This window comes from Anarhichas minor, unplaced genomic scaffold (assembly GCF_050575085.1).
Source record: "Anarhichas minor isolate MPS153535 unplaced genomic scaffold, ASM5057508v1 ptg000040l, whole genome shotgun sequence".
In the NCBI taxonomy this organism is placed as follows: Eukaryota; Metazoa; Chordata; class Actinopteri; order Perciformes; family Anarhichadidae; genus Anarhichas; species Anarhichas minor.
The window spans coordinates 727,108-751,974 of record NW_027466486.1 but is presented as its reverse complement, the minus strand read 5'-3'; the positions used below and the strand labels follow the sequence as shown (position 1 = coordinate 751,974).

The following is a 24,867-nucleotide window of genomic DNA, read 5'->3' as shown; positions in this document are numbered from 1 at the left end:
AGACACACAGTTGTTTTATGATGTTGCACCATTTTTATTTTATTGTTATTGTTAACAATGTCTAAGATTGCACTTCTTAAAAAATATCTCTTCACATGTTTAATAACAACTTGAAAAAACTTGAAGAAACTCAGGAATGCCAGGTAAGAGATGAACTGCACGCTTTTCTCAGACATAAATAACGAGCGGATGAAGTGAGTTTGGAAGATGGCGGCTGTGAGAAACGTCAGGTTAACACCCGAGAGAGCTGTAATCGCACCAAACTGGTCGAATCTGCCTTTTCAAATGTGGCTTTTGTGTTACCAACTCGTCTGTTTTTAGGGGGTGAAGTATGGCATGGGAGATGAATCCTAATTCTTCCCTTCAAGCTCCTCCCATCTACACCTCCGCGAAACATCCTTCACCTCCACACTTCATTAGAAAACTATCTTCACTGTGGAAAATACAGCTCTGCTTCCTTCTGCTCGATGCTCCAATTATAAAATAAACTGCCCCAAAAAAACATCTCCAAGAAGGAATAAAAACAGTGCGTCACACTCACTCGTGAAAAACAGGGTTCGCCAAACAGGATTAAACCACTGTCGACATTTAGGACGAATAAACCCCCCCCCCCACACACACACACACACACACACACACACACACACACACACACACACACACACACACACACACACACACACACACACACACACACACACACCTCTGTTATCACTGCAAATGTCAATTCTCTAAAAGGCATCTTCAGGCCAAGTCCCTCAACGCCTTAATATCACTGAGCAACAACAAAAGAAAAAGAAAAAGTTTGTTAAAATTTGTTTTCTGAGAACAAAATAAAAACCAGAAATAAATGGATTTGTGTCGCATCAATGAAACTCCTTCAACACAAACAATCACACTGAACTCTAACACCATCTGGGAAAACTTAAATGTACTCATTGTCATTAACAGAAGGTTAATTTGAGTGAATAATGTCAACTTTAATAGGTTGCTCCACATGACACATCACAACTGCACTACTAACAACTAACAATAAAAACATCTGGGAGCCCATGCCATAGTGTAACCAGCCTGGAGGACGGTTATCGCTTTCTGTTGCAGTTTCTACAGAAAAGCAGAACAAATCCCTCGGATACCGGCAACGCTGAAGTTTCTTCAATAAACAAAAAGTCACGTGTTTCTTTGTCTTACTTTGGTCGGTGAAAAGAGGAACTGCAGTGGTCAGACAGAGAGAGAGAGGAAGGCCTGTTTCTGTAGAACGTAAAAAAACAAACAGCAGCACAACCAAGCCTCCTGTCATCATTGTATTATGGTTGGATTCCAACGTCGAACATAAAAGGATGGAGTCGTCGGACGCCACTCGTCGGGCTCAAACAGGAGCGCTGCGAAGTCAAGTGGGTCCCAAAAACACCCCCCCCCCCCCCAATATGGGAGGTTAAAAATGGCAGAGGAGGAGAAACCCTAACCCTTAAGCCTCCAGTTCAGTCTCCTCAGCATGTTTCTGCATGTGCACCAGCATCCCCTGCAACAAAGAAGCATCCTCTAAATCAAACACCAAAACATACTCCTCTACGGACTTTAAAAGACATCGAAATGCAGTTTTTTTTAATACCTGCTTGAGGCTGTTGCGTGCGCAGATAAACTCGTCACACTTTTTCCAGCGACATTTGTGCACCTGGGAGTTGGCGCTGGTGTGGTCGTTGACCAGGTGCTGCTGCAGATGCTCCATCAGCCCGAACACCAGCGAACAGCCGTGCCACTGTCGACACAAAAACACCGTTAATCACCAACACCCAGGACGTCTGCAGATCTGAGAGATCTCTGCTGATCTGTTTCGCTGTCGAGCTATACAGCGAGAATATACATTTGGCTGAAAGAGAGTTCATCTGATTAAACTCTCTTGATCCACAAACTCCGCCCCTCAGCTCTGCTCCCCGTCCCTCGTCTCACCCAGCAGCGGTAGTTCTGCATCAGGTTCAGCTTGACGGCCTGCACGCTGCCGTCGTAACAACCGGTGTAGATCTGAAACACAAATGATTACAATCAGATCCCTGAGTTTATGTTTTACAAATATCAAAAGAACTTCTATGTCATACATTTTAGAAAAACATATCAGCTGGTTGAAATCTAATTTAAAAACATGTGGCAGAACAAAAACAAAATATTTTCACCATGTTTGGGAGCCAATCAAATCATTTAACACAGTTAGAATTGATGATGTCTAATGATATATGCTCTGGAAGAAGCAGGACTCTCACCATGTTCTTGTGGATGGCCATACACATCACCATGTCCTGGTGTCCACCATAGATCTGCAGCTGGTTGTGAGACTGTGGAAAGAACAACAGGTTGAAATCTGATTTCACACCCGAATGTAAATGAGCTAATTGTGGCTAAAAGGTCAATATTATGTAGAGACAGAGATGTGTTTAGGATGCCGACCTGGAGATCGTAGACGCGCACCAGTTTGTCCAGACAAGCGGTCACCATCACCTTTCCCAGGACGGATACGACTGTAACAGCATGACTGTGGCCCTTGTAGACCCGCACCAGCTTCCCCGTCTGTACGAGCGGCACAGAAACATAAAGTGCGTATTAATACCGTGGCCTGTATTTTCAAAGGAGGAATCATAAACATGTAAAAGAGTGACATTAAATCCTTGTGAATAAAGAGATAAACGGGATGACTCACATGGATGTTGTGCGCGTAGACACATTGATCACTGGAGCCGCTAAATACCAGGTCGTTGACCACCTGAGAGAGCAACAAAGAGGGAGTCAAACTCTAAAACAATGAATCCTCAGCTCCCATGAAATGTAAAACATGACATAATAGAGACAGGGATAGATATTCAATTAGTATCACAGATAATACGCTTGTTTTGGATGGATGGATGGATGTCTTCAGTGAAAAAAGGAAGCAGTTGAGGCTCAGGTTACCTTCATGCAGAGCACGGGCTTGGTGTGGCCCTCCAGCGTGCGCAGCAGCAGGCCGCTCTTGGCGTCCCTCACGCTGATGGTGCTGTCGAAGGAGCCGACCAGCAGGATCCGGCGGGCTCCCTCCTGCGACGAGGCCAGACAGCTCACGGCTCGCGGCCCGTGGCAGTCGAACACGTCCATCTGCTTGTTTGTCTAAACAAACGATCGCAAAACCAAAATAGTCACGCGTTTTCACCTTTTCCTCATCAACAGATAGCCAACAGAGCTAAATACATTTTCTGACATGATTCGTTTTTTTCCCCCCACAGATGCAAAGCAGCAAATCGTCACATTGAAGAAGCCTTTACATTTACAACAATGCTGTGTTCACACTGCTTCTCTCACCTTGAGGTTAAAGGTCACCACGGTGCCGTTCGCCAGACCAGCGTACAGCATCTTCCATCGACTGTGGAGGCAGAGGACTCGGTCCGACAGAGAGAACTGCTGCTCGAGTTCTCGTGTCTGTGGACGTGAAACAACGTCGACTGAGTGCACTTGAATGCGTCACAGAAAAGGATTTTAGGGTGAAGAACGGCACTCACAAACACGAGTAACAATAAAGAATGTTCATTGCCGTTATTAATCAACGCATTACTCAAAAATAATCCTGTAGTGTGTTTGTGACCAGCTCGAACTGGATCAGAGGTGTTTTTACCTTGAGATTGTAGCAGCAGATGCTCTGGTCACTGGAACCAGAATAAAGGCGTTGATGCAGACTGGGAGCCGCGGACACCACCAGGCAGCTCACTTTGGAGCTGTGACCCTCAAACACGCCGACACATTTATGACTCTGCAACGGCAAGAAAATACAAGTTTGTTGGGTTGCTGCCTTCACAGATAAACACCCTGACCCCTGACCCCCCCACGACGGCACCCACCACCAGGTCGAAGGCTTTGACGGTGCGGTCTCCTGAGCACGTGTACAGCACCCCGTTGTAGATCTGCATGGCGGTCACCGCCTCCTGGTGGCCCTCGAACACACCCTCAGTGGGCAAATCCTCCTCACCGTGGTCAGAGGAGGCATCTGTGAAGCACACAGAAAACAGCTTGAATGCTTCCACAGTTGATTTCTAGTTCCCTAAACGCTCTCCAGGTTTTAATCTATTTTTTAAATAATTTCTTGGTAATAAACTCAGCTAGAACTTGCTGCTCAAAGCACCTGATTTAACAAATATCCTCTGCGTAGGTTTGTATGTTTTTCTCTGGATAAACATTTAAATGAGAAAAACGATCGGTGCGCCTCAGGATAAATATACACGTTATCAGAAGGTTGTGTCTATTCATCACTGCTCTCTTCACGCTCATACAGCGTCACTGAAAGTCAAATAACACCTCTATGAATATCTTGCCCATAAAAAGTAATTTGGTCACTCGGAGGGTCTTTTTTTAACCTGCTCAAAGAGGAAGGCATTTCTAATCCTAGCTGCTCAGAGGGTGGTATGAGTTCTAGGTTTTGGCTTTGTGTTGAAACATCAATTCTACCAGCGGAGTGACGGTGTGCCGCCATCACTCCAAAGTTTCCTTCATTGCAAAGAAACATGATAGTAAAAAAAAGCAGATATTGCGGGATTCGTCGGGTTTCTCTTTCCAGCTCCGAGACCGTCTGAAAATGTGCGCTTGTTATCCACATATTAGAACAATATCGTATCTCCCTCCCTCTCTGCTACAGCTGGGGTTTCACTCTGCGTGTCGTACGGACGTGTTCCGAGTAGAACCCGCCTCCTCCTAGAACAGGAACGACTCTCCAGAGATGAACTTACCCGATGAGATCTTCGCTATCTTGGGCGACGTGGTGGGAAACGGCAGGTCGCTGTGTGGAGAGAAGAAGGGAATGATGAGTGGCTTTAGTTTGGATTTAATCCTGAATGATCTGTGATTAGACCTCGTACAAAAGATCATCACGGGTCTTTAGCCGGCAGAATGTGACATGGTTGAAAGCTCTAGGAGAAGCTGGTAACTGGACCTCGAGTTAACATATTTATTTATTTTTACGGCTGTTTCCAGAGGTCGAGAATGAGTCTCACCTCTCGGATCGACACACGTCCATGTCACTGGTGGAGGTGACCTCGTTGCAGGCCAGGCTCTGCGTCTCTGGTCTGGATGAGTCCGGGACCTGAAGCGGAGGGGAAGCTGGAACCGGGACGTCCACGTGGGGCTGCTGACAGGCTGCGGTGACCTCCATGCTTTCTTCTGAATCCAAGTTCGCCGTACATTCGGCGGGGGCCGCCTGGGGAAGCTCCACCATGTGTTCGGGGGACTTGAGGTCTTCTTTCTCAAGTTGGACGGTCGGAAACAGCCGCCTGGAGGCCTCCTCGCCCAACTCCATGTTCACGTCACCCTCTCTGTCTTCCGAGGGCGGCGTGGAGGTGCTGACCACAGAGCTCCCACTTGGTCTCCTGCGCGGTCGAAGCCACCGCTGCCTCAAGGCGTCGCCATCTATCTCCGTGTCGCTGCTCTCGGGCTGCTCCGTCCCTTGGGCCTTCTTCAGCACCTTCCTCTTCTTCAGCTTCCTTACACGCTTTCCGCTCCTCAGTTCGGACGGAGAGGCGGGCAGATTGAAGTCAGGGGGGGGCTCGAAGGAATGTGTGGCTGCACAGTCAACAACGCTCCCCGCCTCAGAGCTCCTCCTGCTGGCTGGGATTTTGGAGTCGGGCAATGGGGCGAGACAGTTCCTCGATGCCTGTTTGGCCTTTTCCATTGTCTCAACCAGACCGGATAAGCTCTCTTTGCAGTCTGCAGGGTCGTTGAAGTTCTCCCAACTATGGTCTGGGGACTGTTTTGTTTCAGGAGATGGCTGAGAATTAAGGGCCGGATCTGCAAGAGTTTCACATGTGCATGGATCAGTACATTGTTATTAATTTAATGGACATGAACACATATTGAGAAGACATTTTCTCTATTTCCCCTTGAGTTATTGAACAGTTGAAAAAAAACTGGCAGGAGAAACCCATGAAAACAGCAAAACACATCTTTGAGGTCTAATGTGCTGAATGCATCCCCTTCCTCGTTAAACATCATCTGGGGATATTTTGGAGTAAGCAATGTTTACATCCATTTTTGCTAGATAGCAGTTGTTTTTTGACTGCATATAGCTGCCACCATCTGTCCATCGAAGTAAATGCATGAAGACATCGGCAGAAATGTACTGTGAGGTGTTACCTGGTGAAGAGGCTGCAGCAGGAGCGGCATGCAGCTCTGGAGTGGTGCTGTGAGCACAGTGGGTTATATTGTCCACTGGGTCCAACTCTGAGCTGACATAGACAGGAGACTGAGGCTCCTGCTTGATAACTACAGGCACGAAGGGAAGGCTGGAGGAGGGCGGGGAGGCGGGAGGACCTGGACTGGGGGCAGCAGCCGCGACAGAGGGAGGCAGCATGGAGGACGGCACGCGGGGCTCAGCGTCTACTGAATCCATCTTTTCTTCTTTCAGTTTGAACTGAGGGGCTTCCTCCAAATTACCTTGTATATTAAAAATAAGTTAAATTAGTTTGTGGTCACTGGCAGTAAAAGTTACTATTTAATAAAACATGTTATCATGTATTTCATAGTCCTTACCTTGCATCCCTCTAAGTAACTCAATGCGCTTGTTTCTCAGTGTGCTCATCTCTCCAGTCACCTGAGTGAGACAAAATGATCAAAAATGAATATTTCTGCTTGTAATATAATATAATATAATATAAAATAAAATGTAAAATAAAATAAAATAAAATAAAATAAAATAAAATAAAATAAAATAAAATATAAAATAAAATAATATAAAATACTATGACATAAAACTAGAAGCACTAAAGTAAGAAAAGTAAGGGGCCTAAAAAACTAAATGTGAATATTTACCAAATACTATCCCTATCATCCAGTCTCTCACACACACACACACACACACACACACACACACACACACACACACACACACACACACACACACACACACACACACACACACACACACACACACACACACACTAATAAGAACTTGCATATGTAACCATGGTTCTTTGAGTAAAGAGGCTCTCTCCTTGTGCCCATATAGTACATACAAGTACCCTTTAAGACACCCTGCACTACCTCATCAGTAGATGTAATGAAGAGGCTGGCAAGACAACCAACACTCGCTAAGCTCAGTAAACTGTGGACATCTGCTTCAACTGTGCCGGCCACAAAAACTAGGCAACTCTCCAGGAGAGAACTAACACTTGCAAACTAAAGCACACTGACTTGCTCTCGAATCAACATGATTACCTGCTGTTTAACCACCATGAGGCGCTGCACCTCCATGTAGGCGGCCTCCAGTGCGGCCCGGGCCTGGATCAGACTGCCGTCCACAGTCTGCAGGGAGCGACTCAGCTCCTCCTCCCGCAGAGACACGGCCAGCAGCCGGTCGATCTGTAAACGCTCTGCACCAAAACACACTTATGAACCATCGGCAGATTGGCACGACTCAGCATTTCCAAAATCGTCTTTGTGATCTTAAAAAATGAACTTGGATCAGATCAAGATCGAAGCTGTCAAATTATTCCACCAAAATCATTAAAATGACATTAGCTGAGACAATACACTACAAAGAAAAACATATACTTCAATAATGCAACAGAACTCACAGACACGTACCTCTTTTGGATTTGACTTTCCTTCTTTTGTTGTTGTGTTCCAAGCAAGACGTCTCCGGACTTGGGACGTCCTACAAGGAAGAAAGAAAAGAGTCACACTCTTGACGATATTAAAGTAGACACATGCAGTCGTACTCCCTGAGACCTGTAAACATACTAGTTCCCCTTTAACACCGTTTCCTTTACTCACCCGAGCTGCTCTCCGCCTCTTTCCTGTTCCCTGGCCGTCGTACAGCTCCGTCCCCGAACTGCTGTCCCCGAGCACTGAATCAGACCGCTGGAGGGCCTTCACCGTTGCAGACGTTAGCTTGTCTGGCTGCTTCGGTGCCTCTTTAGCCTCTAACTGGTCAAGCATCTGCTCCACCTCTTGCTGATGGTCTTTGTTCCCTTGAGCGAATATGGGATTGGGAGAATCGGAGGATCCCTGCTCCTCTGAGCTGAGGGCGTCTCTTTGTTCCGTCTCCTTTGACACGAGGGATGTAAACAGGGAGTGAGTGGAGGCCGGGGCGACGCTGCTCTCTGATAAGGAGCGTCTTCGGGTGGTGGGGATGTCCACCAACGACTCCCACTGGAAACCCTCCAGCAGGGGAATGCCTTCTTCCTCCTGGCTCTGGTCCTCCTGGTCGATCGGCACCATCTCTATGCCAAACCTGGAGGACATAGAGGACATAACGTGAGTAACTGAAATCAAAAATAACTTTTAACACTCTAAATGTAAGATCAAACATTCACCTTGGCATGCCTTTCCCTTTGTCTTGCTTCTTCCTGACCTCCTGATACACCTGGTCCCAGTTCACATTGCGTCGAGACCCAGAGGAGCTGAGGAGCTGCCGTACAGTTGGTTTGAGGCCCGAGTCCTTCTCCGTGTCACTTCTCCGCGACTCGCTCAGGTTTCTCACCCGTCTGGCAATGTTCAGGTTGGGCTCGTGGCCACCGGTTTTGCTCTTGGAGCTGATGTGTTTGGTCAGATCACGTTTCAAGACGGGAGACAGGTCGAGTTTGGACGGACCTGACGTGTTTGAACCCGACTCCGTCTGAGCCTCGCCACTCCTGGAGGTGTCACTCTCTGAGCTCTGCCCGGCGTCAGCGGCCTGCATGGCTTCGTCTGGGGCCACCGGGCGTGTTTCCTTCTCCGCTCTCCTCCTGTTCTCCTCGTCGTCCTGGCTCGAGGCTGCGGGCTCTGAGCTCTCCGTGGTAGAGGTGCTAACTTGCAATGATTGGAGGAACCGGCTGCTGTCTGAAGATTGCAATGCAGGCTTCTCTAGCCTGACGGGGTCCGGCAGATTTGGTTTAGCTGCTTTCTGCCTGTTTTCTTTGTTCACTCCCATCTGACTCTGTACGCGATCCCTCTGCTGCTCCTCCGCAATGTGGAGTGTCACTTCCATCCTGTTGTTTCTGGAGCTTTCCAAGGAGCTCCTCTTTTCGAACACAATCTGTCGGGCTTTCTTGAGGGTTTCTGGGAGCTGCCGTTCTTGCATGGACTGAAGGGGCCCAATGGGTGGAGTCTGAGAACTGAGTCCGCTCTGCTTGACGGTTGATTTTGATTGTGCGGGCGCTTGACTGGAGGCCTTGCTGAGTTGTGCTCCACTGTTGAGACCAGGAAGGGAGGACATCTTCTTATCTTTTTGCGGCAATGGCTTATTTGCCTTCTGATTGGAAGGACCAGATGTGGCGCTCTGGGGGCCATCTCTCTGAGCACTACTGCTGCTTCTACTGCTGCTGGTACTACTATCTCTGGATTTGGTTTGGGGGTTCGTTTTCTGCTTTCCTTTCTCTCCCACACTTTGTCCACTTGAGGTCAACTGCCCCGGTTTCTGCTCAGGTCGGGATTGTCTGTTAAAGGCACTGGTTTCACGGGCCTTGTCTTGTGTCTGGGGTTTGGGGACTTTGGCGTACTGCTCTGATGGGTTTGGGTTGGTGTCCTTATGTGGTGCAGATTCAAAACCCTTTGTGACTGGATAGGGTGACCAGCGGCAGGCTTTGTCCAGCTTTGGATTGCTACCAATGGTCTTAGAGCTCTTACTGTTGTTGTGGTCGGGTTCTGCTGTTTGCCCCTGACCGTTCTGAAACCCATCACCCTGTGGACCTCTCTGGTCATTGCCTGTATTTTGAAACTGGCTACCCCGGGCTAAAGAATTGGGTGGAGATGGATACGTAGGACACGGCGTGAGAAAGCTCATGGGCCGGCTCCTTGGTGGGTTCTGGGAAATATTGTTTCGACCATAGACCCCGTTACTGCTGCCTCCGTTGCTGAGCCAAGGCAGTCGACTTCGTTGATTGCCAAAAAACGAACCCTGATCCCACTGCTTGTTGCCAAACCCTTCCTGGCATTGCAAGCTTCCACCAGCAAACTCTCCAGATGCCCATCTTTGAAAGTTGGGAGGCTCCCGAGCATGCCAGGTGGCGCTCTTTCCCTGTGTGCCGTGCTGCCAGGGTTGTCCCTCCCCTGCGTAGGCATTATATTGGTTGCCCCCATACCAGGTTCTGTGGTGACTGGATCCACTGAACCCCTGTGATTGCTGCTTCCAGGCACAATCCAGCCGGTAACGCTCCTTAGTTTCTTTTAACCTCTGCTGAAACTCCTCCTTTCTCCTCCGATCGTCTTCTTCTTTTGCCAGTTTTGCAGCAGCAGCATCCTTCTCTTTTCTAAAAAAAACAAAGACAGATATCAATATGTGTCATTATCTTTCACTATATTTTAGCCTGTTTTCCATCGTCTTGTTTCACTCTCACCGTGCTCAACAGCATCCTTTCCAGCGGCAACAGGCAGCTGTTTTCATGAATGATTAGACGAATGTGTAAATAGGCAACTGCCATATCAACTTTAAAGGTGATGTAAAATGTAGAAGTTGTGTTCACAGCTTGTTTCTGCTGCAGGTTTGAGTTTTCAATCCTAGAACCACAATTATATATCAAAGGAAAATATCTGTAATTGATTCCAGGGCAGTAGGCGAGTGCCTGTACTCTGTGTGTGCGGTCATGCTTTTATTTTAGGCTGCAGTCCTGACATACGACTCCAGCAGCATCTCAACTCGAAGCAGCAGCTAAAACAGGCCCGTAGGCTCCACCGAGCTAGAATGTGACTATACATGGCGCATGTACACAAACGACAAACACGTGAGCTGTCACTTACATTTGTGGTTAAATCTTAACACATTAGTAACAAAGAAAGACATATTGTAATGGAAATAGATTTGCCTAAACGGCAATATTTATTTTTGGCCCTGGACTAGAGATCAAATGCCATGTTGACAAATATCAAATATGGTGTTTTTTTCTAAAACACTTTTTTTTTTGATGATTTCTCATATTGACAAAACAAACAATTTAATTAACAGTTTATTAAAAGCACTGAAAAGAAAACGTATTTGACAAATAGTATGTTTCACGAATAAATAAGCCCCTTCTTACCTGATCTGTTCTTTTCTCTTCTCGATCAGCGCCACCAAAGCCTGGTCGAAGTAGACCTCGTCGCGGTCGTTCCCAGCGTGCTTTCGCTCTGCGGCCTCCGCATTCTGCTTGTGCGTGGGGCTGGAGATGTGGCTGGCATAATCAGTCAGGCTCGCCACGGTTACCTTGCACACTCTGCACTCGTGTCCGCAGTCCCTGGGGAGGGAAGGCGAGAGCGGGCGTTCAATCGTTCCTTCGGGCATTGTTCTGATCTAGTCAGGTTCTGTTACTTATAAGTCAAAATAAAATCAGGAGAGGAGAATACTCAACAATCCTTCAAAGATAACTTGTCCGAATTCTCTATGTGTCACAGATCAGGAGGTAGCTAACTTGTAATTTTCTCTTGTTCAAAAAATCTTCCTGATCTTGTTTTTTTTTTCCTTTCTTCAGCGGGACATAGGCGGCAGGGCGAGGGCAGGCGGAGCAGCCGGGCTCATCTAGCTGTTTTATGTCCAGCCACCAGAACCAGCCGTGCAGCACAGCACCGGGACGCGTGGAGGGGAGAGAGGCACGGCGCCCGCAGCCTAGTCCTCTTTCATGATGGTGTCCGCTGCGCTCTGAGACTCTACAGAAGGCGATGTCTGTATTTGACTTCACACTCCCTCCCAGAGAGCCGGGCACCCAGCCCCCCTCCAGCCTAGCATGTGTTATTAGAACGGGGCCTGAGCATCCTGCTGACCAATCCCGAGCAAAGCCTGCGTAACTGGAGCCTTGTGCAGCTGCTCATATCGCCTTCCACTTCAAAACCTCTCCCAAGTATGCCACCCCGTGACTCTGCTGGCTCCTTCTCAACTCTCTTTTTCAAATCTGTGTCATGGCATGCTGCCATTTTCTGACCTCTCGTGCGGTTGGCCAAGTCTTTATATTTAGATAGGGTTACTTTCATGTATTTGCCACGTTATTTCTCGACTGTGGTGCTGGGAGAAATGCAACCACCAGACTTGGTGATGATGAATTCCTCTGCTGAGATTGCAATTTCTAAGTCAGCGTGAACCTCGCTCAGAGCTGCGTCAAGCTGTAGCTAAAGTTAAGCTTCAGTCATCCCATTCCTGCAGAGACAGTTCTCTAAATCACCACGCACTCGTGTGAAACTATACCTTCTCTTTCGTTGCACTTGCTGCATACTGTTTGCTGCATACTGTTTGAATCGTATCTTTTCTTTTTTTTTCTTCATGCAAATTTACCCGACAGTCACGTTTAAAAAGATGCCGTCTTTGCACATCAATGTTTGTGTGAAATCACAGTAACGTAGCAACAACTCCGTCCCTCGATCAAGTATTTTCTCCGCTCCAGATTCGTCCCTCTGAGCGACGGGCCACATACTTTTACTAATCTACACGGGGGTCACAAGATAGCCAGTTGCCTTCTATCGGTCATGCCTGTTGTTCCGGAGAGATTGTGTCTAAATATATTTGCCGCGGTGGAGACAGCTGCCCGTATATCCACTCACCCGATAACTGTGATGAACACGAGCACACACGTGCCTCATGACCCAAATACATTCGGACAAAACTCTTCGATCATTTAGCACCGACATTACAAATGTGTTTAAAAATAGTGCATTGAAATCATGATAGTAAAACTCCTAGATCTCGTGGTATCCATGAATATTTGGGAAACAAAATGTTTCGATATTACTAATTTCTGTAAAGAAATCATTGTGAAATCCTGAGTCATGATATATAATAACATGACATCTGTGCATGTTGTGGATTTTTGGAGAAACGTTGGAGAAACAACTCACCGGCCTTTGAGCTTCTCCAGCTCGCGGTGATGCAGCATACTTCTCATGTGCTCATCCATCTCCTGCAGATACACATTGAAACATAAAGTTTGTATTTGAGCCATTATTGGATTTCTTTTTTAGTTTTCAAATAAACTGGAAACGTGATTCTTCTGAAGCTAAACAAACCATTAAAATACCCAATTAGCTGAAAAAATGTTCATCACAAGATGAAAGCAAAGCTGTCGTTTTAAAGCTTGAAAAATAGATTTTCTTTGGACTCAATTGATGAGTGCAAAAGATATTTAAAATAGTATAATAAACACAAACAGTCCCAACCAAATGTATAAAGAACAATGCTGAATTTATTATTTTGTCAAACCCCTAATATTCATTTTGTAAAATAACTTGTGTAACTCCAGCGTCAATGTAGCCGGAGCTCCTGAATGTCTCACATGAAATAATACAGCATTTACAATTGTGATCGTGTGTGTCGGTGTTTAGGGTGAATCACCTGCTTGGAGGAGTGGACTGTTTCACAGAGGATGCACTCTCTGTTTTTCGCCATCTTGGAACACAGGATAAATCAGCTCATTACTGTCAATGGAGAGAATTAAATAAATAAAAAGGTCTCATCAATCACAGCGTACGAGGGCAAAGCAACAAAACCACCCAGAATTATAAATATATTATGTGGTGAGTGTGAATATTGTGACGATCAAAAACAATTCTGTGAACTCAAGACTCATCGAACCAACACAGCGGAGGGAGGTCAAGGCTCATTTTCTCTAAACAAGCACACTCTTCAACGACACGCTTCGGTACCACTGCCCAAATGTCAGCGCAGAGTTCAACCTGGACACTGGTCTAATTCCAGTCTGCTGACAGAGCAGCTCTGTGGGCCGGAGGCAGCATCGGAGCTATATGTCTGGACGTGTTGAAGGTTCACCAACAAAGTTAGAAACTACCGCCACCCACGGGTCAAAGGCTGGTGAGGACACGCTCGTGGTTATGTTTTTTTCTAACAATGGCCTTCTCAAGAAGAAGCAACTGACCGTGTGGAGACCTTGCTCTGTTCTAAAATGTTACTGGTTTATAGATATTGGGATAAATGTGTTGTCTTTATAACAGCTTTAGTACCGTCTAAAACTAAACTATAACAACAACAGAAAAGAACAACATCTATATTGTTGAAGTTTAGGGCTGTAAAATATTAAAATAGAAAAAGAACAGTGTGTATAGTCAGTAAAAGCATCTCATGAGGAGGAATATCTGCAGTCTGAAAGTAGCTCCAGTAATTAGATTATTTATCAAGTAATGGCCACATACACCTTCTTCAAGCAACAATCTGATCGTCAGTTAGAGAAAATTATGCCATTTAATTGTCTCTTTGACCTAATGAAAGCTGCCTTCTTCTTATAATTACATGCAGTGTTCTGTTTTCTATCTGTCTATACACAACTTTCTTATCATTACCATCTTGGTGATTAATCAGTTAAACAGCTAAGTTTATCATAGAGTGTGTATAATAAAGACCACGTGTAAGGTCCCACCAGCCTCATTAGTTAGGCCTATATTCTGTATAAGACATGTCTCACAAAACCTCCATCAAATTGTGTCTTCACTTTCAAAGCACCAGAGGGCAGCTATTTATAACACCGGTGAGATCCCTGGGTCATATTTCCTTTCAGTCACTGAATCTCTACAGGGCAGCAGCAGGCAGGACAGTGAAACACACCAAATTAATCAGATATTACCTACTGATACACCTAGGGTATCACTGTTTGAAAACAGACACAGTAAGAGGAAGATGTTTGATGGGGAATGATTCCCCACAGAGCTTTCTTTTGCAGACAACATGCATACAAAGTTTGTCTTTGAGGAGTTAAGAGATCTCCACAAATGTAGCATAAGCTAGCTAACTAGCAGAGAAAGAGAGAGATAGTGAAACCAAGTCTGCCCAAAGCGATTTAACAACAATGGTGAGCGTAAAACTAGCTCGCTAAAAAGATCAGCAGACATACGATTAGTTTATTCCAACATAATTAACCGTAACTGTAAAGGAACAGCTGTAGTTAGCTAGCGTTAGTAGGTTAGCAAGTTAGCAACGCCATGCTAGCCAGCGAAACCGACGTTACTACACTAGTAAGTCAATTATTTACTCCACTGCAAAAGTGTGATGAAGTGCAGCTAAGACATAATGTTTTTGTGCATTGTAAATGCTGAGATATTACTGTTGACTACCTTTATAACATCCAAATGTGTGAGGGGCTACTGCATGTTCTCATCCACCGCTGAAGCTAACAATAACATCCTCTTCTTCTTCTGTGGTGTTTAACTGAAACATCTTCCTCCTCCTCGCCCCGAAACTACAACCTGTGAGGCATTCAAGAACACACCACCGTTCAGGACAACCTCACATCGTGGTCAGTGCTAACTGTTAAGTATGCAGGTTTTGTGATTGTTACTCGAGGACATTTGAATATATTACAACTTGGAGCCGTTTTAGCCAGAATAGGTAAATAATGACAATAAAAACGAAGTTTATTAGAGCTCACAATTATAGTTAAGACTCCGTATTATGTGATTATCTATACTTTGTTAAATTGGGAAGCGTCAAGCAGCATGTGCGTTCATAACACATTAAGGTCGTTATTCACCACAAAATCCAGACACAAATATAACATTTTATTTTCCAACATTTCTAACAACATAGCGTGTGAAATACAATCTTAAAAAACGACACAATTAAGACATTCACTCAAGTGAACTTTAACAACAATGTATATAGCGTTATATTTTTTTACATTATTTTCAAATCAAAACAATAGACAAAGACAAAGTTCGGGCAGCACAGATTTAAACAAAAATAAAACAGCAGATCACTTTGACAGAAGAAAAGTAGTTCATCATAATCCCTTTAGAGTTATCAATATATTTCTAATGCGTTGTGATTCAAACGGGATATTTTCTTGAAAGAAAAGTAGGACAGAAACATAAAATACTCCAATATTCCCTTTATAATACGATTATAAAATCCAGCAACATTTTGACCAAAGTTCACATTTTCTTAGTTTTACACCTGAAACAGACAAACCTTAAAGCATCGTTTATAAAGCTCTCAAACCCTAAAACATTTTGAGTGCCTCAGCTTTCAGCAACAATTTTACGTGTGTACAAAACATATTTTGAAATGCAACAAGTAACAATTCACTAAATTCTTGTCAAACTGGTCATTATTTGGAAATGATTAATCCATCATAGTATTCAGTTAGAGCATATCCCTGTATCTATAAAACATGTTATGAATAAACATTCCCTAGTGTGGAGAATATTTACCAATCATTGAAAGATTATTAAGTATTGACCTAAAAAGAAACAGTCTTGTGAAAGACTGTCTTGTGAAAATAAAACCCACTTGGATGATTCGGATCTTGTCAGATTGTGTCATCGGTGTTTTTATGCAAAACGTTTCAGTTTATTTGGTTCAGCTCCCGAGTTTTGTTCCTCAGATGCCTCTTACGCATTCTGATTATCCACTGAATCGTGAGTTTGGCAAAATTAGCAGCCTTGAAGAGAGCCATGAAGACGCCACACAGAATGGCGATAGAGTTCCAGGGATTTGCCGTCACGATCTGTTCGGAAGAAAGCAAAGTTGTAATACAGACTTTAACACTGACACAGACAGTTCTCATCAGGATAAAATGTCCAGGAGGACTCACCAGTCGGATTTCTTGCATATAAGGATCCCGCCATTCAAAGACGGCGAAGAAGAGCTGATTGGTTTTCTCTGATTCGGGCCTTTTGTCATTGAATTTCACCACAGCGGACTAGAAGATCCAACACAAACGATTACATTAACGCCTCTAAAATCATCACGTGTGTTAGTATGAGTACACTGGTCGCACATAAATACCTCCTGACGAAACTCGACAGCTTCATTGTTTTTCCCAGACGTCTTCACGAAAGACATCTTGACCCAGGTTCTGAACCCTCCAGAGAAAGTCCACATGGAGTAATTCCTCTCACAATCCCTCATGAAGTGTGATTTATTCGCACTAGAGAGTCAGAAAACACAGGTGTCACAGAAAGTAAAATGCATGTATGTGACCGAGTCAAATCTTTGTTTCATAAAGCATGAAGTAGTAGATACAGTAAGTTGTCACGGTTCACTAAATTGGCATTTAAATGACGTAAATACTTCCCTGTGGAAGGTATCAAGCGGTCAGTGCGTTATTTATGTTGTGATTCCTTTCCTCACAAGAGTTTAAGCAAAACAAACACGCACCAGGAAAATCCTGTATGACCCCAGTCCATCAATCAGACCAGTCAGACGTCACAGGATCGTCTACACTTGTGTGTTTGCAGTTACCTGTCAGTCAAGTCACTAAACTTGGCAAAAAGCATGTAAGTGATGGCGCTGAAGTCCTCTTCTGTTTCATTGTGACTGAACTGCACGAAGATCAACTCTTTGCTTCTGACGTCAGTTGGGCCGCGGACCACCACAGCTGTTTTCTGTGGGAACGAATATGAGAGTTAGGCCTATTTATTGATCTTGTTGTTTTTCTTATTGACAAAATATAATATACAGAGAATTCAGGTAAACATCGACATTACAGAACATATGTAGCTAGTATAATACACATACACAAGTATATATATACACAGTTATAAACAAACTCAATCAGCGGTATTAGGGAAAAAGGTTCCATTATTTTCAGTAACTGAATTGAGAAGGTAATTACATTCAAAGATAAAAGGTAAAAACCAAGGGAGTGATGAAGAAAATGTCTGTTTATGAATAAAAATCGGCACATAAAATAATGAAGTTAATGAAATGTTCAAGAGCGCCATAATCTGGACTTGCATAGCAAAAGAATAAACTAAACTGGCGGCTTCAATAAAGGGAGGCTGACCTCCGTCTGATTGGTAAACGGCCCGAAGTAAGTCACGTTTGTAATCCTGCAGTCTCCTTCTTGAGGCTTTCCCGGGTCCACTAAAGGTGGGATGTAGTCGTGGTCGTGATGTTTGCAGCTCAACAGCCGAGCTTTGCCCGGATACAGAGCGATACCTGCGCAAAGAAAAAACAAAAACACACACATGGTTATTAATGAATCATTAGATATTGAGACTTAAACACAGCAGCAAGCCCTTGGACATGTATTGGTTGTCTACTTTGGAGTTCTATGATGCTCAGTGTCAACTCAAACTTCGACTGTATGATATCAACACCATGATTAAAGTTTATATCATCATAAACCTTTTAAGAGTCCTGCTTTCAAATAATGGGGCAGATGGCAGCAAGTAGCAGAACAAGACACATTGCATCACATGAAAAATAACTAAAATAAAAGTAGTAAAATAAAAGTAAAATGAAAAAGAACACGGTTAACCTAAAACACATCAACGTTGGTATTATTAAGTCTGCAGTAATTTAGAATCACGTGTTCTGTAACGATGCCGGGTTTATTATTTATCACACACACTGGGGGCCATATTAGAAGAGCTGTTATCCATGTTCTACAGTTTAACCTGTACATTATTCAACAAGCTGACATGAATGAAGCTTTCTAATCTCATCTAATCGTTTGGATTCACATCCAATAAGTGTTAGCTTGTTAGCTAGCCTAACTAACCATGGTATCCGGCCAGCTAGCTTTCATGTAATTGCTTTATTCTTTGGCTGCATAACACGTTGTAATCTTTAGTTCAAAGGTGCTTATTAACATTAGCCTCACACTGTTTAATGTTTTTAGCTATCAAATAAACATCTACGGTTTAGTTCAGGTTAACTAAACCGGACAGCTATAATATATTTTTCAATACAGTTTGTGTCTATTAATTAGTAGCAAAGGTGCAAAGTATGCATTGACTCACGTGCTGAACTTAAGTGTAATTTTGATGCACTTCTCTTGAGTATTGTGAGTATTTCTATTTTCTAATCCACTACATTTGAGAGGCACATATTGTACTTTGTACTTCACTACATTTATAGTTATTACTTACATAATAATAAGGTTTTAAATAAAGAAACATGTTCTAAGTTGATTAAATAGTCTTTCTGTTGTGGGCACAGTGTATTGCTCAAGGACACTTCAACGTGCGAACAGGAGGAGCCGGGGATCGAACATCCAACTTTCTGATTAAAGGTCGGCCGCTCAAACCCTCACCCACAGCTGTCTGATCTTGATTGAACAACCCAACAGTATATAAAGTAATTAAACTGGCTCCACCTTGACCAGCTGCAACATGAAAATGTTGGCTACGTGTTTTACACTCTGGAATAAATCATTCTGCATAACAAGTACTTTAAGTCGTTTTACATGTTAATAGATTCCTGCATTTTTTATACTTCAATAAAAGATCTGACTATCTTTCTGCCCACATTGGCTGTTACCTACTAAAGCAGCCGTGTTATTTCTACAAACCTGGTGCTGAAAAGAAGTCGACCTCTTTGTAGGTGACGGACATAACAGGGTGGTTGACTTTCTCCAAAAAGTCCGAGATGGTCTGATAGGCCAGGAACACCGCCACGCCCGTCAGCAGCAGGTAGATGAAGATGAGCACCACCGTGAAGAAATTCCTCAGGCAGGTTCTACTGAATCTCCTCGGTGGACCGTTTCCCCTGTTGTCGTCCTCTGTAATGAAAGTGGGCCAAACTAGGACACTGAAACCCGGACGAACAAAATCCTGCTAAATGTGAGTCTGTGAGACGCTCCAGATAAAAGTGTCCACCATGTTGTCACACAGCAGGTCATCATCACCTTGTGAGTTGCCGTCGTTGTGCTCCTCGCGCTCCAGGTCTTCAGTGGCATCGTCAAAGAAGCCTGGAGACTGTGTGTTCCCTTCATCACCAGCCTCATCCTCATCATCATCAATGAGCTGTGAGGTTAGGAAAGGGACAATGAAGCAGAGCGCAGTCGCACCAAAGAAAGATAGTTTCGTCGGTTATAGATAATAGAAGAAAAGAACTCACTTCTACTGCACATTTCAGAGGGAGATATATACTATATACTACATATATACTACATTCATTCGACACCTTAAGTTACTCTGATTAAGATTAGTAATACAAAATACAATCAAAAATTTCATTATTATATAGTATTAAGAGCAGATAAGAGCTAAACTACCATGCAGTATAAATTATAAAGTGATTAAAATTAGCGGCTCCTTTACCAGCTGCGACATTGAAGTGATGTACACATTAATGCATCAATAATTATAATGCACAGTACTTTGATACTTCTGTAGTTTCACTTCAGTCAAATTTATTTAACTCAGAATATTTCTTGACTGTACAAAAATACTGTTACAAGTAAAAATCCTACGAATATAAGATTTCAGGGAAGTAAAAACGTAGTAACTGCAAAATGTACATAACTTGATGAAGTAAAAGTACTTGTTGGGTTCATTTCAGAGAGCAATATTATTTCATAAGCCTACATCATATTAGAGGAATATTATTACAGATGCTTTAACTTTTTAATGCTGAAGTATTATATTTAGAAAGTGATAGTGTGTTTTATTTGTAAAGTCTTAATCAGTTATGTAACTCCAGCTGTTGTGAAGTAAAAAATACAACATTTGCCTCTGAAAGGTAGAGTAGAAGTATAAAGTAGCACAGAATGGAAATACTCAAGTAAAGTACCTCACGATTGTTCTAGAGTAAATGTACAGTTACCTTCAACAACTGTCTTTTACTTCAGTAAAAGATCTGCTTCCTCTGACAGCAGAACAACTTTACATTTATCAGGTAAATAGTCCTGGTGACATTTTAATATGTATATATATATATATATATATATATATATATATATATATATATAAATATATATATATATATATACACACACTGTATAGAGTTTAGAGCAGACATAATGTTTGGCTTCTAAAGAACAGGTTGGACCTTCCACTATAATTTCCTGGCAAAAAAAAAAGAAAAAAGAAAGAAAGCATGAAGTCAGCTAATTTCATGTTTTAGGAAGTAGCTTTAAACAGCAGCCGTCAGCTGTACCGTCACATGATGTCAAGTGAGAAGGACAGTTAATAAACCCGCAGCTTTCTGATTGTTGATTATCACATTACAAATACCAGAGTGAGCGTAAACACGAAGGTAGTTGACCTACCTCATGGTATGACCGGGATCTTTCTTTCCCGAGCATTCCTCTGCACTTCCTTCAGTTACAAACAGCTATTTCTGCTCTTCCAGGTGAACCGTTGGACTATTTGTGCGAAGTCTGAAAACTTATTTTAATAAATAACCGATACATTTTAAAGGAAATGTAATCCCCCCGTGTTTAGGTCCCAGTTTTCCGCGTTACAGAGACACACACACACACACACACACACACTACACAATCATATTGGTTTTGGCCCATCCCATCACAGGCACCTACAGCCCGCGCTCCAATAGTAACACTTGTGTCCTTGACGTTTCCTGGTTTCCTTCCCCTCCTCCTCTTAGATTGAAACCTTGTGCTGCCTTAAGGTGCACATTATACAAGTCATTGGACATAAATACTTCATTAATTTTCTCCATAAACATTTCAGTAAATCTCCTTTAAGGAGCTTTAAACCAAGTAACCTACCTGTTGATTGATTGGTTCATGTTTGTCATTTCTCTCTTTATAGTAATGTTAACAGTGGTGGAAAAAGTAAGGCAAGTTTATTCATATAACACACATACACAAAGTAATATAAAGTGCTTCACATAAAGCATAAGCATAAAATAAAAAACAGTAATATTCTGTTACAAGTAAATACCCTGCATTCAAAATGTGTTCATATAATTTAACTCATTTTGCAGAATGGCCTATTTCAAAATAATGTATATTATATTTTATGATTATAATGAATTATCCGTGTATGTGTAAGCTTCACTAATGCTGCAGCTGGTAAAGGTAATCATTTATTAGTTTATTTAAATTATTTATTATTTATCTGAATCTGCAAAGTAACTAGTACTGTTGTCAAATAAATGTAGTGGAGTAAAAAGTACAATATTTGCTTCCAAAAAGTAGTTTTGCATATAATGGAAATACTCAAGTAAAGCACAAGTACCTCAAAATTGTACTTAAGTACGGTACTTGAGTAGATGTTCTTAGATATGGGCTATTCTATACTGACTGTTAAGGTGAAATGTCGGCAACATTAAAACAATAAAAAGGAGTTTGGAAAACACTACATGAAGGGTGTGTGTGTGTGTGTGTGTGTGTGTGTGTGTGTGTGTGTGTGTTGCCTGAGAAACATGAATCATTACATAAAGTCCCTTTTGGGTGACTCTAAAATTTCCGACGGCAGTAAATGCAGCACCGACTCCAGAGTGCAGTTACAGGGAAGTGGATGACAAAGTCAGTCTGCTTCAAAGCGCAACCAAACGCGTCCAAACACACAATCACACTATGGCAAATGCGCGGCTTTGTGTCCTGGTTGTTGTCCTCTCTGCGACTTCAGCAGAAGACTTTAAATTAAAATACAAACCATCCACGAAACCTGTCCGATTATTCACCGAGGAGGAGCTGAAGAGATACGACGGCAGCGTGGTAAACTTTATTTTGAACCCGTAATCCATTCATGCATGTGTGCACGATAACCATGTATCTCTTTTCCGTTGTTTCCCCCTCCCTGTTTAAGGAGGAACACCCTATCTACATGGCAGTAAAAGGAGTAGTGTTTGATGTCACCAAGGGAAAAGGTAAATACAAACCCTGAACATTATAATGAATTATAAGACAATAAAAACAATTGCCTTGTCACTTAAATGTGCTTTATTCATTCAAACAAAACTGTGACATGAAAGTAAAATGAACACATTGATGCCCACTTGAAAGCTTTCCAGTCCTTCTCCAGAGCCCGAGACTTCATTTGAAATCTGCACTCGGACCAGACATTTGTCCACTCAAAATGCACAGATGTTTTGAATTGATATCTTATTTTACACATTGCAGAGTTTTATGGAAAAGGTGCAGCCTACAACGCCCTAGTAGGCAAGGACTCCACGCGAGCTGTGGCTAAGATGTCTCTGGACCCAGCAGACCTGACATCAGATACTGTAGGTTTAGTGTTTTTGTCCTGGCAACAATTCACCCACCAGTTGTTTGGACCGCAGTGTTTCCCCATGGCAGTGCATTAGTTATGGTTGACTCCCATGGGTGGGGAGCACCGACATCTGACACCTGAGTGTCGGCTGCAAAAACAGCATTGCGTTTATAAACTATGCAACTAGACTGAAACTTCCCAGTTTCGTCTGAATGCACCATACACACCGTAGACCTGTCAGTCGGTCTGCTCTTCCAACTGTATTTTAGTAGACTTTTGAAAGGAAGAAGCAGTAAGCACACGAACTCTACATATTAGAAACACTGGGACCGGACAACAAACAATGATTTGATGGTAAAAACTAACTGTTTCAGCACAAATGACTAATAACTCTTTGTTTGTTTGTTTGTTTGTGCAAGTATCAAAGGACTTTCTTCACTTCCAGACTGCCTCTTCCTGTACTTTTCTTCTTTTGCTACCAACATGTTCATTTGTTGACTTACTGTAAAGATATCAATGACTTCAAAGGGCTTCATAATCTGCATAACATATATGACTACTGCTAATCAAAGTTCTTGTTTTCCATTTGTACATCCACAGACGGGCCTCACTGACGAGCAGCTGGAGTCTCTGGATAGTATATTTGAAGAGACGTACAAAACAAAGTATCCCATCGTGGGTTACACAGCATCACGCATCCTCACGGACGATGGAAGTCCCAACGCAGCCTTCAAACCAGAGGACCAGCCTCATTTTCAAATCAAAGATGAGTTTTAATCTCATTTTACCTTTTTGTAAAACATAGTTGTGAAAAAAAGTATTTTTGCTTTTTTAATATTTTCTCTTTACTTGACCAGAATCAGAGCGTAATATGCCGAGCGCAATATGTGTACAAGAGACGAGCAAAATACATAATGATACAAACACTTTGTATGCATATTGACGTCAACCAAAGGTTTACATGATCCTCTGTTATCTGTGGGAACATCCTTCTCGTCTCAAACTACACACGGTCATTCTGCACAGTGGAACGCAAATGAAGTAGAAATAAGCCAAATACCTTTTTGAATGGAGAGGTATTGCAGTGCATTATATGTGGTTACAGCGATAGTCTTTTACATTTTTCAGGGCAATAAAAAACAAATAAACTGAGTGAATGAACATACAGGAACGTAACTTGATTCGTTCCATAGAAAGACATAAACACAAAACACCATCTATCTATTTAGAAAAGGAAGAGTCAGCCGACAAACCAGATGTAATTAACAAACTAAACATCGCCCCTCAGATTCCCTCCAATTAAGCTTTAGTATGGCTGCCACTAACTATGCTTTTCATCATAAATAGGAATGCGTCTTAAAAATATCAGAAAATAGTGAAAAATTCTCAGGACTTCTTTCCAAACCCATGATAATCTCTTCAAATGTCTTGTTTTGTCCAGACCCCAACATGTTAAATTTACAGTGATTAAATGTTTAAAAAAGAAAAGAAAAGCAGAACGTTGTCACATTGAGAAGCTGGAGCCAAAAAATATCTGGCCTTGTTGCTTGATACATGATTGTTGCCGATTCACTTTCTTTCCATGAATTGCTTAATTAAACTCTAGATTTTAGTAAAACATGTTGTCATTGAATGCATCGTCCAGCAGAGTATCTATGTAATTAAAAACCACTGAATCTGCAGCTCTGTGAATGTTTTCTGCCTTATGTTGTTTTTGTACAATTATCATTAAAGTCTGTAAATCTCAAACTTTTTACGTTTGTTTCACTTGAGTTTTACCGCTCACTGCTGTCGAGATGTTATCTTGATACGATCTGGCTTTATTACAGCTCATGACTCACTCGTGTCACCTCCAAGCAGGCAACATAACTAGTACGTCCGGGCTTATATTGCCTTGCATGCTCCGATCAAAGGTCATCCGTTCCGGTGGTGAGGCAGGTGATTGACTTTAGGTAGAGCCGTGCGTCTCGCCCTGCCGGATGGTCACACTGGAGGTAAGTCTGTCCGTTTGTGTGATCGTAGCCAAGTTGAACCTCCCACGTCACTTTGAGTGTTCTACAGCCGAGT

At 42.9% G+C, this 24,867-nt stretch overlaps 3 protein-coding genes across 4 annotated transcripts; 1 reads left to right on the top strand and 2 right to left on the bottom strand.

Annotated features, from left to right (window-relative positions):
• Positions 1–10: 10 nt before the first annotated feature.
• znf106a (zinc finger protein 106a) lies at positions 11–15,117 on the bottom strand. Its single transcript, XM_076107493.1, has 22 exons — positions 15,004–15,117; positions 13,274–13,356; positions 12,781–12,842; positions 10,998–11,192; positions 8,319–10,232; positions 7,777–8,236; positions 7,588–7,657; positions 7,219–7,373; positions 6,535–6,595; positions 6,139–6,438; positions 5,004–5,793; positions 4,740–4,789; positions 3,858–4,003; positions 3,635–3,769; positions 3,325–3,441; positions 2,941–3,132; positions 2,693–2,755; positions 2,443–2,562; positions 2,259–2,330; positions 1,951–2,022; positions 1,613–1,759; positions 11–1,522 (listed from the first exon to the last, which is right to left on the bottom strand). Exons 2-22 carry the CDS (start codon positions 13,325–13,327, stop codon positions 1,469–1,471), a joined length of 5,229 nt encoding a protein of 1,742 aa, XP_075963608.1. The 5' UTR covers positions 13,328–13,356; positions 15,004–15,117; the 3' UTR covers positions 11–1,468.
• A 317-nt stretch (positions 15,118–15,434) lies between these two features.
• pacc1 (proton activated chloride channel 1) lies at positions 15,435–21,187 on the bottom strand. Of its 2 annotated transcripts, none has more exons than XM_076107496.1 (8): positions 20,889–21,187; positions 19,524–19,641; positions 19,188–19,397; positions 17,712–17,830; positions 17,132–17,274; positions 16,676–16,817; positions 16,482–16,589; positions 15,435–16,394 (listed from the first exon to the last, which is right to left on the bottom strand). In XM_076107496.1, the coding sequence occupies exons 1-8, from the start codon at positions 20,922–20,924 to the stop codon at positions 16,233–16,235; spliced, it is 1,038 nt and encodes a 345-aa protein (XP_075963611.1). In that variant the 5' UTR covers positions 20,925–21,187; the 3' UTR covers positions 15,435–16,232. The 2 variants fall into 2 exon arrangements, with proteins under 2 accessions (XP_075963611.1, XP_075963610.1); XM_076107495.1 differs by having other exon boundaries at positions 17,676–17,830; positions 20,889–21,167.
• An 883-nt stretch (positions 21,188–22,070) lies between these two features.
• On the top strand, positions 22,071–24,549 carry nenf (neudesin neurotrophic factor). The gene is made up of 4 exons (XM_076107497.1): positions 22,071–22,304; positions 22,396–22,456; positions 22,710–22,813; positions 23,401–24,549. Exons 1-4 carry the CDS (start codon positions 22,164–22,166, stop codon positions 23,575–23,577), a joined length of 483 nt encoding a protein of 160 aa, XP_075963612.1. The 5' UTR covers positions 22,071–22,163; the 3' UTR covers positions 23,578–24,549.
• The last annotated feature ends 318 nt before the right edge of the window (positions 24,550–24,867 follow it).